The sequence below is a fragment of the Rattus rattus genome, chromosome 4, assembly GCF_011064425.1.
Source record: "Rattus rattus isolate New Zealand chromosome 4, Rrattus_CSIRO_v1, whole genome shotgun sequence".
NCBI lineage: Eukaryota > Metazoa > Chordata > Mammalia > Rodentia > Muridae > Rattus > Rattus rattus.
The window spans coordinates 55,335,660-55,354,642 of NC_046157.1; the positions used below are offsets into that span (position 1 = coordinate 55,335,660).

Here is an 18,983-nt window from a genome sequence, read left to right on the forward strand (position 1 = left end):
ATCTCAGCTGCACATTAAAATAAACTAAGATACTTAAAATATAATGATGCCTAGTCCCACCGTAAATTATTTTGATTTAATTATCTGCCAAATGAAGTTATACATGAAATAAGTTTACATACATGAGTTTAATTACAAAGGAAAACAAATACTAAGGAAGGCGAGGCAAGGACAACTGCAAGTTTGAGGCCAGCCTGGGCTACATAATGAACTTAAGGTCACTCTGGGATATAGATTGACTCTTCAAAATTGTAGCACCTTACACCCCCCAAAAAAAGATCATCACAAAAATAAAAATAAAACCTACAAGTAGTTATTTTCTAGTTCTTCCTGGATGTCTATATTACAGGAATACTGCTAAGATACCAGAGTAAGGACAGTAGAAGTAATTCAGACATGGAAGGGTATGGGGAAAGGAGAGGAAGGGGGAGACATTACATCATGTCTAACCTTTTAAAAATCTGGAATATTTCTGGTGATTTATTGTATCCCATTTTATTTAGGTTAATAAATTGGGAGTGGGTAATTAGGACAAGTAATTTTTCAAAATGAATTCTGATATGAAGTCAGTGGGGAGAGGCACTGAGCAAAATCTGAAGACCCTGTGCACCTGGACCTCAAAATGCTGGCTCCTGTAATCAAGGAGCACCCAGACTCATTGTGCTTGGGAATTACAGTGTCAGTGTTGCTACCTCTGGTCCACAGGGAAAGGGCTTTCTTTCCGCTCTCCGCATGGAGGAGCATATGAGACTCATTAAGGAAAACACACTTAGTTGCAAATTTGGTTTTTACTTTGTTTAGCAACTAAAAACTTAAAGGCAAATAGATGGTGGATGTTTACCAAATCGGGCCTCCTTGACTGACAGTTCCTAAGGAAAGTTCCTACGGCTGCACTGGGGATTTTGTTTTATAACCAATTGATTTTTGCAGCAGCATTTACCTAACTCTGTCCTGACTCGCTTTAAATGTATATATTTCAGTTACTTTACAAAGCAGTGGACGGCCACATGGATTTTTCATAGGCCATTGATTTGGCTCATCCTTCTGTGTCCCCTGCCTCCCCTCTTCGCAACCCCCAATCCTGCTTAATCCTCTCTGCTCCCTGTATTCGCATCTCTACTTCACATAGCCTGTGTTCAGCTGTTCCCCATTCCTTAAAGCATGCTCCATCTCTTAAGTTTCTAGTTTCCTGGTTTCTCCACAAACCCCAAGTTGAACATACAAATCTAAAGATTCAAATCTGGGAATCAAGTATAAGAAAGAGCATGCAGTAGCTTTCTTTCCAGGCTTGGGTTACCTAACTCAATATATATTTTTCTAGGACAGTACACTCATCTGCAAATTTCATAATTTTATTTTTCTTTATACATGAATGAAATTTCATTGTGTATGTGTATAGCTTCATTATCCATACAATGGTTGATGGACATCACGGCAAATTGAATTTCCTAGCTATTGCACAGCATGTCAATGAATGTGGATGAACATGTGGTTCTGAAGTAGACTAGAGAGTGGTTTGTGTGTGTGAACAAGAGTGGTATAACTGGATCCTATGAAGCAAAATTAACCACAAAGGCGAAGGACTTTTGCAACGAAAACTAAAAGCCGAGGAAAGAATTTGAGGTACACTCTAGAAGGTAGACAGATCCTCCATGTTCCTGGATTTAAATAGTAACTGCTAAGAAAAGGGTCATCTTAATAAAAATCAATTTACACACTCAGTGCAGTCCCAATCAACGTCTCTAGGTTGGTCATCATGCACGGAAAACAAAAATCCATACGGAGGCACAAACGACTTAGGAATAGCCAGAGTAGTCCTTGGTAAAAAGAACACTGTTGTAGGCACTACCATACCAACATAAATTCATACTACAGATGCACGGTAATAACAATGGCATGGTACTGGCATAAACGGGAATAGCATCAAAGGCCCAGAGATAAGTCAACATAATTATAGATCACAGGCAGCTGAGTGTCTCTAGGAAGATGGCAAACACATACACTGGACAAAGACAGCACCTTTGTCATGAGGAATGAGGCAAACTGTGTAAATGTACAACAATAAAACTAGATTTTTATTTCTCTCATGCAAAAGTCAAGTCCAAATCTGTCAAGGCTCTCCATGTAAAGCCTGAACCTCTAAAACTAGGGGAAAGGGTAGAGAATACTGTAGAAGACAGAGGCATGTATAAGAGCATTCAGAATACGACTCTGGTCAGTCAGGAAATAAGGCCAACTGGTAACAAAGAGAACCTCATAAAACTAAAGATTCTGAACAGTGAAAGAATGCTCAGTCAAACCGCGATCAAATCAAATGATGTGGAAGCTAACAAACAGGGAGTAAAATTTCCAGTCTTACTCTTTTCCAGAGAGTTAATATCTACAAAGATTAACAACAAATATCAAGGCAACACTCTGGGCCTCTGACCTGGGACCACTTAGCAACAGCAATAATATTTTCTTCTCATTAAAGTACACATTGACAGAACCCAAGCCAAACCTTGTTCAGTACTGGCTGCCTTCTTTTCCGAGGGAAGGAGGATATCCACCTGGAATCCCTCAGAAGTTTAGCATCTTCCTGAATCAATAATCCTTCCCCCTAGAATTCAGACCTAAGTAGCCCAGAATATAGATGAGGCATCTCTGGGAGGCAGAGGTCTCCCTCCAGGTGAGTGAGCTGGGAGCCCTGCTGGGACTGTGCATTACAGCTAAGGGAAGCGCTTGGTTTAGAGAGCAGAGAGGAAGAGAAGTGCTGAGCAGGGCAATCCAGAAGTCTATCAGCTGTCGCTTGATGAATGAACAGGAATAAAGTTGCCCTCTAGCCTGCTGTAGTACTGTGCTCATGCTCCTGACTCATATCTGTCCATAAGGAAAACAGCCCTGGAGACTCACATATTTCAACTTGGTTCCTAGTTGGTAGAGGTAAGAGGATAGGGATTTCAGGAGGAGATGGCTAACTGTGATTGTCGACTTATTAAGTGTAGGTCTTAATTGCTGTGCTACTCCTGCCTGCCACCTTCCACCCACAACAGATGTCAGCTTCTCTGGCTGTCCAGCAAGGACTTTCCAGGTATCTTCTGGGCTTTCGGAGCTAATGTGGGACTACTGAGCTGTACTGGCTGGTTCTGTGTGTCAACTTGACAGAAGCTGGAGTTTTCACAGAGAAAGGAGCCTCCCTTGAGGAAATGCTTCCATGAGATCCAGCTGTAAGGCATTTTCTCAATTAGTAATCATGGGTAGAAGGGCCCATTGTGGGAGGGGCCATCCTTGGGCTGGTAGTTCTGGATTCTATAATAAAGCAAGCTGAGCAAGCCAGGGGAAGCAAGTCAGTAAGCAGCACTCATCCATGACCTCAGAGCATCACCAGCTCCTGCCTCCAAGTTCCTGCCCTGTGTAAGATCCAGTCCTGATTTCCTTTAGTGATGAACAGCAATGCGCAAGTATAAGCTGAGTACACCCTTTCCTCCCCAGCTTGCTTCTTGGTCATGATGTTTGTGCAGGAATACAAACCCTGGCTAAGATGGCTGGTAAGAAAACAGATTTTAAACAGTTGATAGAGATAATTCAGTGGCCTGATTTTACCACAGATGCTTCCACCTTCAGACCTATACATGTGTAGAAAATACTGAGGAACTAAATTAGATTATTAAATAATAATACTGTACTGATCTCACAGCAGCAAGACTATGGAGTAAGTCAGCTATCTCTACTGTCCAGTTCTGCACACAGACTGTACTCTAACAATAAATAGTAATAAACAAGATCCATTCTTCCCTAAGAAGACGGTCTAGAGTGCCCCTATGAGCTTCAAAATATCTAGTTTCTTGAAATACAAATACCATTCAGGGTGACTGAAAAACAACTCAGATTTTAAATCTGAAAACTGAACTATTGATCTGTTCTCTAAAATGGTATCTGTATTTCAGCTTACAAAAGTATTCACTCTTCAATAAATGCACCTTGTGGGCATGCTGGTTAGACAGAAATCATCTCTGATACCTTTCTCCACCTTAATGCTCTTATGTTCAGCAGTTTTATCTCCTATTCATAAAAAAATTGATCCGTTTTCCTTCACCCGCTGTTACTTGAGCCAGACTTTATTGTCTCTCATCCAGATTATTCAAGTAACCTACATGGTTTCTTTATGCTCATTTTGAAGCATCTCCATTTCTCAAAGTAGCTACCTCGTTTTGATGACTAGTGATTTTGTTTTGTAATTTTAAGGTGTGCTTAAACTCGATAGTGTCAGCTGTGTGCTTAGAATCTTTAACTTGGTCTGTACTAATCCTAGATAATTTTGTGGCCATGTTACCTTGCATGCCTTGGTCAAGGTCTTCTTTTGGCTTTTCATCCAATCTACTATTGGCCTCAATGTTTCACTTTTTACTGGCTCTCCTGCCTTTATCTCTGTTCATCTAATTACCTATTTCATATTCAAATTATCTTCATCAAATTAAAGTTGAGACCCATTCTATTTATTTTCTTTTCATTCATTCTTTTTATCTGTAAATACAATTAAATATATATATATGCATTAGTGCAGTATCTTGTTTAATACATAGTATGTTCATTAAAATGTAAAATCTGTGAGGACAAGTGATTGACTAATGTGTGAACATAAGACAGGTTTGGATTTGGGCAGGCACAAAATTCAAGCATCATTGCAATAGTTGAGCATTTGAATTTATTTTGTACAGCCCAGAAACACTAAACATGTGGAAGTAAAATGCAAACATATTTAAGTTTTAGCTCAGTATGATATTTGTACTTTTATAAAAATGGAATATGGGCAAAAAGGTTTGGATAAGAAAACTAGATAAACATTATTGAAAAGAATCAGAATGGAATGTTAAAGGGCTAAATTGAGCCAGAGAAATATTAGAGCAGGAAACACATTTAATAAATTACAATAAGGTGTAATGAATGACTGGGTTACTTTAGAAGCTGGCTAAATGGCAAAGATTAATATACTGTGCTTCCTGGAGATTAATGGCTGAGCAGCAACAGGAAGAAGAGACTTGAACAGAAGAGAAAGCCAGTGTGGTACACAGACCAAACGGAGTTCAGCTGACTCCACCAGGAACTGTGGAGCTGGAATACACACGGGCTTTGAATCCCTGGCTTGGGCTGTCCGGCTGGCCCTTTACACTCTGTGGCTGATTAGTCACTGGATATGAGCTTCCTGCATGAATAAAAAAGGACTTGGGTGTATGTTTATCTTTAGGCAACATCTTAAAGAGTCTGACAACTGAGAGTGTTTCATCACAACCTTCTGAGCAACCAGAAGGAACATCTGGATAGACTCTCACAGAGTCCCCACCATGTCCCCATTCACTCAAGAGCTGAGGAGCAAAAGATCACACAAAAGAATGAGTGTTATAGGAGAGTGAGTCCAGGCTAGAGATAAAAGTTTCAGAAATTACTGCCTTTCTGAAAATAGTAGGAACCCTGGCCATACATGATTATCCCTGGAAAGAGTACATGAATGACAGGTGTATGGAGGTGCATGTGAAACCCTGAAAGAAAACAGACACAGTTAACCATGCCACTCAAAAGAAGAGCTCAACAAGAGCTAAAGACAAGGAACTAGCAAATAAGCTCGATGATACAACAAAAACAAATAGTGAACCACAACAGCACACATTCTCTATGTGTTTGCTAGAGGCCAGATACTCTGCACACATGACAAATTTAATTGGCCAAGATGCCCCAGAAGTCAGTGATATTGTGATTATATTTTCTCATAGTACAGAAGTTTTAAGAGATTCAAAAGCTCACTCAATATGGATAGCTAAAATATCAAAGGACCAAGTTCCTTCCCAAAACATTTGTTCTTTACTCCCTCGTTAAAATAATTAATGGTTGCCTTTACAGAAAGAACCAGGAAACAAAGTACAGAAGGATCCATTGGTGACAGTAGCTAGGATGTCTGGATTGTCACAGATGCTGGAGCATCTGTGATGGTAGGTAGACTCCAATAGCTGGAAGAAAAAAGTGCAAGTTAAACAAGATATGTGTGTTCCTAGTGACCAGGAGTGTGGGATCAAAATTTAGATATCAATGACACAGATACAAACACAGACACAGATAGATTAAAGGAGCACTTGAGTTGGCACCACAAGAACCACAGACTAATCAAAGCCCCAGTACCATCCTGGAGAAACTTCCTTATACATGGTTTGTGACTCCTAACACAACAAAGATTATTGATTTAGCACTTGGTTGCCTCTCAGAGGTTGAAGGGAAACTCCTATGGTTGAAGATACTGTACACTTACAACACAGGACTTGAGGGATTGGAGCTGGATCTACTCACAAAACTTCCTTCTTTTGGTTTAGCTTCCATGGTACCAGAAAATACTATGTGACCTGCCAAAAGCAGGAAAGAATTAATAGCCCTACTCAGCCACAACACCTATGAGTTACACTGTTGACAAGTGTGACAAGGTACCAAAAAAGTTATAAGTGGGACTCACATATTAAAAATAACCATCTAATGGATGTAAGGCTCACACAATAGGGGGGAAACCCTATTAGACTGCTATTAGAAACCTAACCTATGGTCTAGGGACAAATGGGGACACAGACTTAGAAAAAAGGCTATTACCAGCAATTTGCTAGACAATTGTAATTCCTAACTAAAATCTAAATCCTATCTTAACACACAGAGAGAAGTACAGCTACCACCCCTCATCAAAGAAGCCTCAAGTTATAGCAAATCAAGACCATCATGGGAAAACACAACTGAGCAGAATGCATGGGTCTGCAGATCAAGGGAAGTCCCAGCAGACATATCCATTACAGCTCCTGCATTTGTGGTTCAGATGCTCTCACAGAAGAGGGAAAGATTTTAAGAGACAGAAAGCCAGAAAATACGCTGTAAAAGGGTATCTCCTAGAAGCAGGTGCATAAACAATATTGGAACATTGGCAATATCAGTAGACACACAAACATGAAAGGGGGAGATTTCAAGGGTTCCCATCTCTAGACAAAGAATTACTGGAAAATGATGATTGTTGAGAGACAGAGAATTAGCCTCACCAGGGATGAGCCAATGGTTCCTCAATACTAAGTGGTCTGGCTTGAAGTTATATTGATACAAACAACAAAAAAGACTTAATAGGTTACATTCACATATTTGTTAAAACATTGTGTGTGTGTGTGTGTGTGTGTGTGTGTGTGTGTATGTGTAGTAATAGTAAACAAAGAAAAGGAATAGTCAATTTAATAGTGCTGGGAGGCATAGGTGGAATTGAAATGAGGAAAGAAAATGGGGAAAGTGATAGAATGGTGATGGTGGGAGACAGCCTCTTGGAGTCAGGGGAGGAAAAATGGGATGAGGATCTGTGGGAGGGTAGACCAGGAGGGGGATAATGACTGCACTGTAAAAAATAGATTAAAGAATGATGATGATGATGATGATGATGATAATGATGATGATGATGATGATGATGATAACAATAGTAAAAAATGTAGAATTCTCTCAAAGGAAAATATGGTAGAAGATCTTTAGATGTGATTATGTTGTAAAGGACAACATGGAGAACAAGAGAGGGCACAGGTGCAATGGAAAGAGGAAGTGGATGATGGAGGATGACTACCCATAAGCCTTAGTAAATTTCGAGTTGATGAGCAACATGTGGACGAGAGGCTTTTCACAATAAGAAACTAGGGGCCAAAGTCGAGAATGTTTTTTTGTTTTATTTCAGGGTCCTGAAAAGCAGGTTTCAGGTGATGAGAGTCTTAGCAATACTGAGAGGCAAGCAATTTCTTCTCCCGAGCAAAGAAGTGAAGACAGTGTGACAACTTGCTTTGATTTTAAGCCCCAAAGCCAAAGGCCCTTAAACTGTTAAGGATTCTGAGATTAGTCCTATGTACAGGAAACAGCACAGTATTCTAAGTCAATACCCTCTCACTTAGGTTTCCTGAGAAGACAGGCAAAATGGTCTTACTCGGGTAGGGCTAGGGTGTGGGGGCAAACAGCTGGAAAAGAAGAGCAATCTGGAAACTTCCACAACAGTGTGAAGACTGAAGATGGGTTGGAATGAGGAAAAGCAGGGGGAACAAGGAAGAAGACAGAAAGATTGCCAAATCAGAGTTCTGTTGGCCAATCGTGGCAGGGTCAGAATGGCTATACCGGTGTGTCAGAACAAAGAACAAAGGGTCCCAAAGCTCTTCTTCCTGACTGCTGACAGGGAGCTGTCAACTACTCAGATCTTCTGCTTCCTCAATGATTCACACACAGCACAAAGGGAGTTCTCAGGCTATCCATCCTAAAATTCTATAGACTCCGGAAGTCTGAGTGTCCTGACCTGTCAACTAATTCTTTAGTCTGTATCTCACTAGAACAGAGGATCATTTGCACACTACAATATCTCCCAGAGATAGACTGGTGGGCGTGTTTACATTTGATTAAAATGATTCCCACAGGATGTTCTAAGGAGTTAGAAAGGTCCATATTCCCTACCATGAGGGCCAGGGAAAAGGCAGTCCAGAATGCAAAAGTCACACGGGACTTTTAAAAGGAGCTCAATTTAATTTTGCTTGAAAACGATCTGAGATAAAAGGAGAGAGGGTAGTGTCAGTCGCCAGATTCATATGAAAGTGTTCGATAAATCCATCTCCCCATCCAGCTCTTGACTCAGAATAAATGTAGGAAGGAAATGAACAGAATAACTGCAAGGCTTCACCCCAAACATCGTGGAGCTAACATTCTCTGTCCAGTAATGAAAGATGCAGCTTGTAAACTGCAAAGATACCTTCTTACTCTGAAGAGCTGTCTGTGAGAATTTTGAGTGATACTGCAGCTCAAAGGGCAATTTTATGCGTTTCAAAAGCAAAAGTGTGGTGTCAACTTTCAGCTTCCATAAGTATGATGTATTTCAAGCTGTCACGGAAGAGCTGGCTAATGAAAGTTTGCATGCTGTCTTTCAGCAGGGGGAGAAGTTCCACACAGCAGCTAATAGAATAATTGCTAGCCTATTCAGACAATTATCAGCTGTAATCTTCTTGGTCCCTCCTATCAGGATTGGAAGAGTAACTGAAATTTGAATCCCATGCTAAGGGCTCTTACTAAGCACTCCTAGTCTTAGTAGACATTCTGATGTCATAGAGCTAAACATTTCTACCCATAAGTCTTAGTAAACTTCGAGTCGATAAGCAAAATTTGGAAAAGAGGCTTTACACAAGAAGAAACTAGTGGCCAAAGTCCAGAATGGTTTTTGTTTTATCTCAGAAAATCTGGCAGAGTTTTGGCATCTTTAAATTCTGACTTAACCACATAAACTTATACTTTCATATCAGATTGCTTTTTAAGTGAATGTTTTCAGCTCTGTAATTAGTAATGCACAATAGAGGCTTTGGCACTTAATTACAGCATGGCTAAGACAGTAATAACATGAGAAATGCCAGCATTGAAGGCAGTACTTCTTGACACATCGTTGGCTACATTCTTATTGGCTGGGAAAGAATTATATATGCTTACTGAATAAACCGAACAGAAATGAAGGCGTGTGCGGGGATAGCTCACAAGAGTTTACAACAGGTACTTCAAGTTTATTCAAGTCCAGTCATTGCTGCTGATTTGGGCGAACACATCATGGGCAGCAGGAGTGAAGAAGACCAGGAAATCCTCTAGTCTAGAAGACTCCTACGCATTCTGCATCTTGACCATCTTCCTACCCTTCCAGGCTGGACCAGTGGGCTAAGGAAAGACAATGGCTTTTTATCCCGTTCAGATTGCTGGACTAGTTCTTGGCTTCTTTGGTTTGGTTGGGACGGTGGGGACAACACTTCTGCCTCAATGGAGAGTATCAGCTTTCATCGGCAGCAACATTATTATCTTTGAGAGAATCTGGGAAGGGCTTTGGATGAATTGTATCCAGCAAGCTATGGTCACGTTGCAGTGCAAATTCTATAACTCCATATTGGCTCTCCCTCCGGTACTGGAAGCAGCGCGTGCACTCATGTGTGTGGCCGTGGCTCTTTCCTTGGTCGCTCTCATTATCGGCATCTGCGGCATGAAACAGATTGAGTGCACCGGCTCCAGTGAGAGGGTCAAAGCCTACTTGCTGGGAACGTCAGGAGTACTCTTTATTGTGACTGGTATCTTCGTTCTGATTCCAGTGTCCTGGACCGCCAATATCATCATCCGAGATTTCTACGACCCAACCATCCACGCAGGGCAGAAGCGGGAACTTGGAGGAGCTCTCTTCCTTGGCTGGGCAACCGCTGCTGTCCTCTTCATTGCAGGCGGGCTGCTCTGTGGATACTGCTGCTGCAACAGGAAGGAACAGTGGCGTGGATACCCAGTCTCTGCCTACCGCGTGCCACCAAAAGACAGCCAGAGGAAGGTCACTGTGCCTAGAAAAACCTCCACCAGTTATGTCTAAGGCTTGCTTTCAACACCAGCTCGTGGCTTATGCTCGGTGTTTTATAAAGTCGCCCCAGAAACTGTGAGTACATAAGGCAGGAGAACTACTTTTATAGCAGATTTGAATTGAGATGGAAGTTATGATGTTTTTCCCTGAGGAGGAATATAAATGACTTATTTGGACATTGGGATTCCCTGTGTGTTATTCGGACTCACGCTTGTTGAACTCAATATTTAGTCTAATTTATAGAGTAAAGCATCAAGTATATTCTCAGTTATGGTCATGTAATTATGATTACTAATTTTTGCTTGTCATGTATTCTAATAAGAAAGTAAAATGTTAGATTATAGTTGATATCAATAAAACATACCCATTTTCGAACATAGCCTATTATTTACACTCCAATTTTTTTATTACATATATAGTAATAGCTAAACAGTGATAAGTGTGAAGCAATAGACCTGGAAAATTGATAGATTTAATAATTTTGGATGAACTCATCGAAGGATGTGACTGACTATTTAATAAAGATGTTTTTAAAATTTCTTCTTGAAAATTTCTAAAAGTTCAACTTCCTTTAAGGATAAAAGTATTCTGTTCTCTCTTCGCAAGATGGTTTTCAAAGCCTCCCATTTATGTAGGTTAATCTTCCTGGGACCCATCCATTCAAAGAAAAGAATTTATAGGTGAAAAGAATATGCTCTCAAGGCTTATGATTTGTACATTCAAGCAAGCAGGTTCATCTATCTGGGTTAGGCAAAGAATTAAACTATGACAAGTGAAGCCCTTGTTGAAAGAGTCCACAGGTTCAAGCCTTGGAGGAAAGGCTGCAGTTCCCCATCCTAGTTAGTAGGTGTACATGTCTGAACATGCAAAGGGAAGAACCGAGTGCTTATTCAGACAATTAGTCAGGCTGAAATGATTCCTACTTTTTTAAATTCTCTAACAAACAAATGGCGATGTGGATGCGTTGAGTCATGCTTGGAACATTGTTCTCAGTTCTTTGCATCTTGTGTGTACCTAACAATATCAAGGTTAAAAGTGGAATGGGGTTTGAGAGGTGAACGTGGGTATGAGATGTCAGTGAGAAAAATCTATTCTTGAAGTTGGCTTCTAATAGCTTTGCTATGCTGCGGATCAGTGTTTAGCTATTCAATATTAATCCTTAAATGGTATATTTATTTTACAATAAAATATTTAATACCCAGTATGTAATTTCAGAAGATGTTTTAAATTGTTCATCAAATATTTCTCGTGTTTTCATGTGTATCGTAATATAATAAGCTAGTAAAATTGCTATGTCTTCCAGTGATAAAGATTTGGTTACTTATAAGATTAGTCGGAGAATGCATATCTATTCTTAAGAGTCTATCCTGTTAACTGACACATTAATGTAACAATGACTCAAAGTTAGACCCTGTATGAAATCCTTTCTTTATTTTACCAGCCAACCAAGTTTTCAATAGTTCAAAACCCTTTAACAGAACAAAAACTACATTAAAAACATATGGAATGTTAAATGCAACCTGTAACATAGCTGTAAATATTTTCAAATAAAAGCAATAAAAGTATTTGTAATAGTAGTTACTCCGGTGACAATTTTCTGAGTCTTTTCTTTTACCTGTAAAACCCTAATATGGTTGTACTGGGAGGGAGTCATTTATCTTATGCAGCCGAGTAGGTAAGCCATCAAGAGAGCGAAGACATATGCTTAAAGGTTGTCAGGCAATCATTTGTCTTACCTTTTGATTGATCTAGGAATAATTAGCTTTACAAGAATTGGCCCTCCATTCTAAATGAAGTGTGTCCTTCTGCTGGCCAGCGGATCACAAAGTACAAGATATAATTCTTGGAGGAGCCATGATACAGCATTAGCTACCTTTTTTTTTTTTTTTAACTTTTTAAATTTTTCCAGACAGGGTTTCTTGTTGTAACCTTGACTATTCCATAACTCTCTCTGTAGACTGGGATGGCCTCAAACTCACAGAGATTCACCTGCCTCTGCCTCTCGAGGGCTGGGACTAGAGGAATGCACCATGACTGCCCAATAGCTACCAAATATTATGAATAAAACTCACCAACAGATTTTTCCCCAGCTTTACCATTAATCAAGATATACTTTCAAAATGGTAATTTTCCATCTGACAATGGGCTGCGATATTTTCTCTAATACAACGAAATGAATTTACTAATTTTAAATACATTTAAGGACACATTACAAATGTAAATTGTCTATCACAATCACGAGTTATGAAAAAAATGTCCTTACTTCCTAAGATTTGACTGAAATTCAATTTTATGGGAATCTTCATTTAGACTTAATAAATATTTGAGAGTTGTGCATAAGCAATCACAATGTACAGACTGCAAAATTGTAGCCAATTATAGCCAATATGTATTATTTCCTCCTTCAGGGAAGAGATAAAACTAAAAGAAGCCACAAAATGTAAAGGCAGTAGTTATTTTTCAGTCTGCATGTATGAATTCTGAGGCGGCTCTGGGTAAACTGTAGCATAGCTCAATGAAGCCATTATTTCCTCAAATATACGATTATATAGTAATTTCTTAAGGAAGTAACACAGAAGAGTTAGGAGGCACTAAATGTCTTTGTCTCTAGAGCATGTGTGTAGGGAGAGACGCTGCTTCTAATCCCAGTATTTGAAGACAGGACTTGAGAAAATGGTGCACTGTAAGGCAGATTTAATAATTCCAGGGAAGATACAGATATGTCATGATTTACACACTGAGGGCATGGATGGGTTTTCTAAAATCAAGGTTGGATACAGGTAAATAGAGATAAGAAGCATCTACATGATACGTTTCATCTGACAGAAAAAGAAGATATTTCCCAGATTTCCACAACTAAAACACCACAAGATTGAAGAGTATTATCCGACACATACATACGTGTGTGTGTACATACATACATCATACATTCATACATACATACACACATGCATGTACATGGGCATGCACACATGTGCACGTACACACACACACACACACACACACACACACACACACACACACACACACAGGTGAGCCGTGAGGCATTCTTCTCTGGCCCTGAACTTTATCTGTCAAGGCTGAGTGAGTCTGTAGTAATACACAGCACAGCCACACAGTCATCTGTCCACAGAGCAGTCCTTTGTGTCCTTGTCTGTCCAACAAGATCAGTCTTTTCATCTTTGTGCCATGGAGTTTGATATCAGTGTCTGTGCACACCAGGTAGTGGGACTCTTGCACTCAGGGCAGGGACATCATCTACAACAAATTGCCAAGCGTAGGAGGGGTTGGAGAGAGGAGAACTCAGGGGGAAATGATGTAAATATATTAATTTTTTTAAAATAAAATTTGTTTTAAAAGTATAAATATTAAAACAAGCTAAGTGCTGGATTTTCTCTGTATTTATTTATTTATTTATTTATTTATTTATTTATTTATTTATTTATTTATTTTTTACACTCCACATTTTATTCCCTTCCCGATCCAGTCCCCCCACCCCAACCCTGAGAGCTCTACATTCCATATCTCCTCCCTGATCCCCTGCACTTCCCCTCCATCTCCACAAGGATGTCCCCACCCCACCCACCCCACCAGACTGCTAAACTTTTTGGGGTTCACCAGCCTCTTGAGGGTTACGTGCATCTTCTCTGACTGAACTGACACCCAGGTGTCCTCTGCCCTATATGTGTTGAAGGCTTCTTCTCAGCTGATATATGCTGCCTGGTTGGCGATTCGGTGTCTAATAGAGCTCGGGAGACTAGGTTAAATGATACTGCTGCTCCTCCTACAGGGTTGCCCTCCTCCTCAGCTTCCTCCAGCTTTTCCCTAATTCAACCAGAGGAGTCAGCAGCTTCTGTTCATTGGTTGGGTGCACATATCTGCATCTGACTCTTTCAGCTGCTTGTTGGGTCTTTTGGAGGGCAGTCATGGTAGGTCCCTTTGTGTGAGCACCCCATAGCTTCAGAAATGGTGTCAGGTCTTGGGGCCTCCCCTTGAGCTGGATGCCACTTTGGGCCTGTTGCTGGACCTTCTTTTCTTCAGGCTCTTCTCCATTTCCATCTCTGCATTCCTTTCAGACAGGAAGAATTATGGGTCAGAGCTTTGGCTGTGCGATAGCAACCCCATCCCTCACTTGATGCCCTGTGTTTCTGCTGGAGGTGACTTTTCTAAATAATGGCAGATACAGAAACTGTTGCACAAAGAGAGAAAGAAAACATTGCTTGATCATCTCAATGCCCCCCAAAAAGTAATATGAGACAAAACAAAATGTACCAAAGTGCCATTGAGCTTTTTGTCTGTGTTGGGCATCTAGTCATGGGACACAATTTTAAGTGTGTTTTAAATGCCCAGTGAGCCTTTGTTGGAAAAAATTATTTTCCTTTGCAAATGGTTGTTAATTGGAGATGGTTTTGAGGTAAGGATGAGAAATCATGTCTACTTAACCCTCTCAGCACCAGGACCCCATCTGGCTTGAACCTGTGAAGGTCATGTGTCTACTGCCTCTGGCTCTGTGACTTCCTATGTGCAACTGTCCTCTTGTGTCTGGAAATACATTGGAGGTTTTTGCTGTCATTATTCTGCTTGCTCTTACAGTCTTTTGCTCTCCTCTTCTGCATAGCTTCCTGATGCCTGAGGGGAGGGAAACGATGGAGACATCCCATGTAGGACTGAGTATTTCAATCTCTCACTCCCTGCACACTGTCTAGTTGTGGGTTTCTGTATTTGCTCCCACACCTCAAGAAGAAGTTTCTGTGAGGCTGGCTAAGGGAAGCACTGGTCTGTGAGTAGATCAGAACATTGTCAGGGGTGAATTCTTGCTATTTCTTTAGCAGAACAGTTGTACACGAGGGGTGTCGGGTGTACCTGGAAGAGAATGGGGGACAAGAGACGTGACGGACACCAAGACAAGAGTCTGATCAAGGCGACAATTTTATTTTTCCCAAGGCTGAATTTATACCATAACATGGGTAACAGAGGGAGGGGGGAAGTAAGAAACATTTACTCAGGCCAAGGACACAATATCCGTGTGGTCAGGGAGTAGGCTGATGTTGACAGGTTGTCAGAAAGGTCATAGGTTTGTCATATCTATTAGTCAGCAGGATGTTGGTTTTTTTCAGAAAGGTTACAGGTCATCACATTGGGTATCTTTATCATATAATTATTCATCTTGACCACCAGATTTGTATTAGTGTTCCGCAGCTGGCTGGGGATTTTTCCATGAACCCAATCATACTTAACTAACCATAATAATAACATTAATAATGGAGGGCTTCAAGGGCATTGCTCCCAACAGAACAATAGTATTTGGTTTTCCCTTAGGCCGTGGCCTGTCTAGTCTCAGGTTCTTTGCCACCTGAGCAGTGTCAGGCATGGGATCCACCTTGTGGAGTGGGCCTCAATTCCAATAAGATAGTAGTTGGTTATTCCCACAAAGTTTGTGCTGGTCCTGCATCAGCATGTGGGCAGGTCACCTTTGTAGATCACAGGTTTGTAGCTAGATTGATAGTTACCTTGGTCCCCTGGTAGCATGCAGAATGTCACAAACTGCTCTGGTATCGGGAACACTAGCCAGTAATGGGAGAAGGCTCTAGTTAGGCACCAGCTAAACGTTTCCATATGGGTTTTGAATCAAATGCTGGCCATTCTCTAAGCCCAAAGAACTGAAAGGAATTCTCATTAAACAACTTACTTTAACATGAGAATTTTAAACAACAACAACAAAAAAGATTAAGTACCACTCTTTAAAACAGTTATATGTGTATGCCAAAACACCTGGCACAGGGGAGCTGGCAACGATTTGTTGAGGTAATGAATATTTCATGAATTAATGAAGGAAAGATTTAATCAGCATATAATAAGATATGTCACCTAGGGGAAATCAGAGATCTTAGTAGTCTTGCACTTTTAATATTCCTTTAAAAGAGGAATTTCAAGAAAATATTTATTGAGTGACTAGATACTATTCGCTAAGGACCTATTCCAGACAAAATGACGTGCAAAAATGAGATTTAAGATGGAGCAAAGCTATGGTCTCAATTGAGATTGTGACTTAGGAAAGCTCAGAAGATTCTAGCAGAAATGACTACTTAAGTAATTGTTCAGAAGATTAAAAAGTAGATAAAGCTACAGCATAATCACTGATATTTTGCTATAATAAAGTTTTGCTTGACATTTTTTTTTTCAGATTTTCCTGACCTTTGGACAATGAGACTTGATATTCTTCAGAATTGCACAATCAAGACACAAAATAAGCTTCAGAATGTTTTTAGTAGGTTCTCAGCTCTTTGTTTGGGGTAAATGTATCCAGGAATATATGCTGCATATGAGTGCAGGCTGTATACACCTGATAGGGCAAAGAATATGTTCATTGAGGCATAACTATTAACACACATCATGAATAATAAAGCTGACTTTGGGAATTGTGGCAGAAATGTGTCAACTAGATTACAAGAAGCAATCATATACACAAAGAAAGATCAGAGCACAGGTCACAGCAGGTAGAAGGGAATCATTGAGAGCAAAGAGACCCAGGAAGTCAAAACATAGGTGAAAGCTATAGAAAGGCACCATTGTGAATATATAGAGAGTCAAGGAAGGGACCTTCATTTTTACTCAGTGTTTCAGACATTTCAGTCTATCCTGATAGGGAAGGTATGGTGACAAAGGCAAGACTGAGAATCTTTCCATAGCGTGACAGATTATGGCACAGAGAACAAGGGAAGAACCAAGGACCCACGTTATAACTGGCAGATGGTTCCCTACTGATCTGCTGTCACCAATTTTTTCTCACCTCCTAAAAGTTCTACTGCATTCCCAAATCATATCACCAGTGAGAGGAGCCATGTGAAACCATGACCCTGTGAGCCCTTGCAAGCCATAAAGAATAAACATTAAGAGTAAATGAACATACAGGGCAAGCCATAAAGAATAAACACTAAGAGTAAATAAACATACAGGGCAGGGGGAGATAGGCCTTGGGAGACTGGAAGGGAAAACTAAGGAAACACTCAGTTTCATCTTGAGGAAAAACATATTATGAGCACTGTCATTTACAACCTGATGGATCTTCTCAGAGGCACTGGGAACCCCAGGGTCATGGTAATTACCCTCTTCTTCCTTTCTTCCTACCCAAGGCTGCCAACTTGGTAAAACTTGTGGAAACTCAAGAGTGCTTTTAAGTATCCTCCTTCCCATTCAGGACACCTGACTCAGGCCATACTGCATTCCAGCAGTGATTCATCAGGCCTAACCTGCCTAAGAAAAACTTGCCCTTCAACCATTTCCCCACAGGCTCTGAAATCCATTATTACTGCCTGTCAGGCAGTCTAAATCCACAACTGAAATTCTGCCCTACCTCCTCCTACATACACACTGCATTTTGTGCCCTTGCAATGATTTTTACCTTTATTACCTAAAAGATCTAATGTATTACGATCCTCAATGTCTGTGTCAATAATCTTGTTCTGAATTACAAGTTTCAGAATTTAACTCTTTTTTAAAAATATATGTTTGAGACTTGTCTGTATGCTTTGGAGAAGACACAATGTCTTGCCCTCTTCTCAAAGATACTTGCTCCTTGAGGATCAACCTAGTCCAACTCTTTCAACTGTCAAGACAGGCCACTAGTCTTGGTAGACAAAGCACTGAGCTCAGAGATTTGAGTTCAGTTTATGCGTCGCCAGCCAAACTGAGCTTCAGTCTTCTCATTGTTAGAACAAAGATATGCATACATATATGATATATGCATGAACTATGTCTAAATTGTAACTAAATTATAACTAAAAAGTAAACTTTACATACTGAAGAGAAAACGTAGAATATTTTATTCTATTATTTTCTTTAATTTTCAGGTTATAGAAAGAAATCTAATACTGAAGGTGGTTATCGCACCTTTCTAGGGGCACACTGTGAGGCCATTGCTTTCCCCACTGTTTCAGAACATATTGAAAGAGCATGCACTATGTAGCACCCTTCCTCTCCAAAGAAGGGGGATGATAATCATTACTACCTCTACCTGAATGGCCACGTAAGGATGAAGTGAGGCAGTGCCTGTGAAAGCACTTTAATCACAACACATTATGTAAATGTAATGTATAATTACTATTATTATCTCCATGCAGGGCAAGCCTTAAGCTCTTCATGTGTCTCTTGCTTTCTCCATCCATAACACATTTCACTTGAATGTCCTATTGGATATGAAAGGAGGCAAAATAATATTCATTATGTTTCTCTAAAATTTCTCTTTCAATAAGTTTTCCTTTAAGGGTCACAATTTATTTGCTTTTAAGAGACCTGGGATGGCTTTTCATCGTAGTTTAACTCTTGTTTTTCTGGACACTTTTACTCAAAAATATAAAATTAGGCAGCAAAGTATATACATACTTCATTCCTTTCAGTGTCTCCCCATGGATGAAGTATGGGTGGTGGTGGTGGTGAGGGGAGGGTTTGGATTCTCAGCCACTCCAGTCATTCTAAGAATCCCAGTTGATATCTCAGACATATAAATGAGCTTTAAGCTCTATCGAACACAAACTACATTGGTCTTAGTACACTTGCACTTAGACCAACATTCCTTAGAGCTGTGGTTGATGAGGTGAGGCTTGAT

At 40.2% G+C, this 18,983-nt stretch overlaps 1 protein-coding gene across 1 annotated transcript; it reads left to right on the forward strand.

Annotated features, from left to right (window-relative positions):
* The first annotated feature begins 8,691 nt into the window (after window positions 1-8,691).
* Window positions 8,692-11,955, forward strand: Cldn17 (claudin 17). Its single transcript, XM_032900470.1, has one exon. It carries the CDS (start codon window positions 9,716-9,718, stop codon window positions 10,388-10,390), a length of 675 nt encoding a protein of 224 aa, XP_032756361.1. The 5' UTR covers window positions 8,692-9,715; the 3' UTR covers window positions 10,391-11,955.
* The last annotated feature ends 7,028 nt before the right edge of the window (window positions 11,956-18,983 follow it).

What these genes read in the sequence shown, in the direction of transcription:
- Cldn17 (XM_032900470.1), top strand. Translation starts at nt 9,716, where the DNA reads ATGGCTTTTTATCCCGTTCAGATTGCTGGACTAGTTCTTGGCTTCTTT.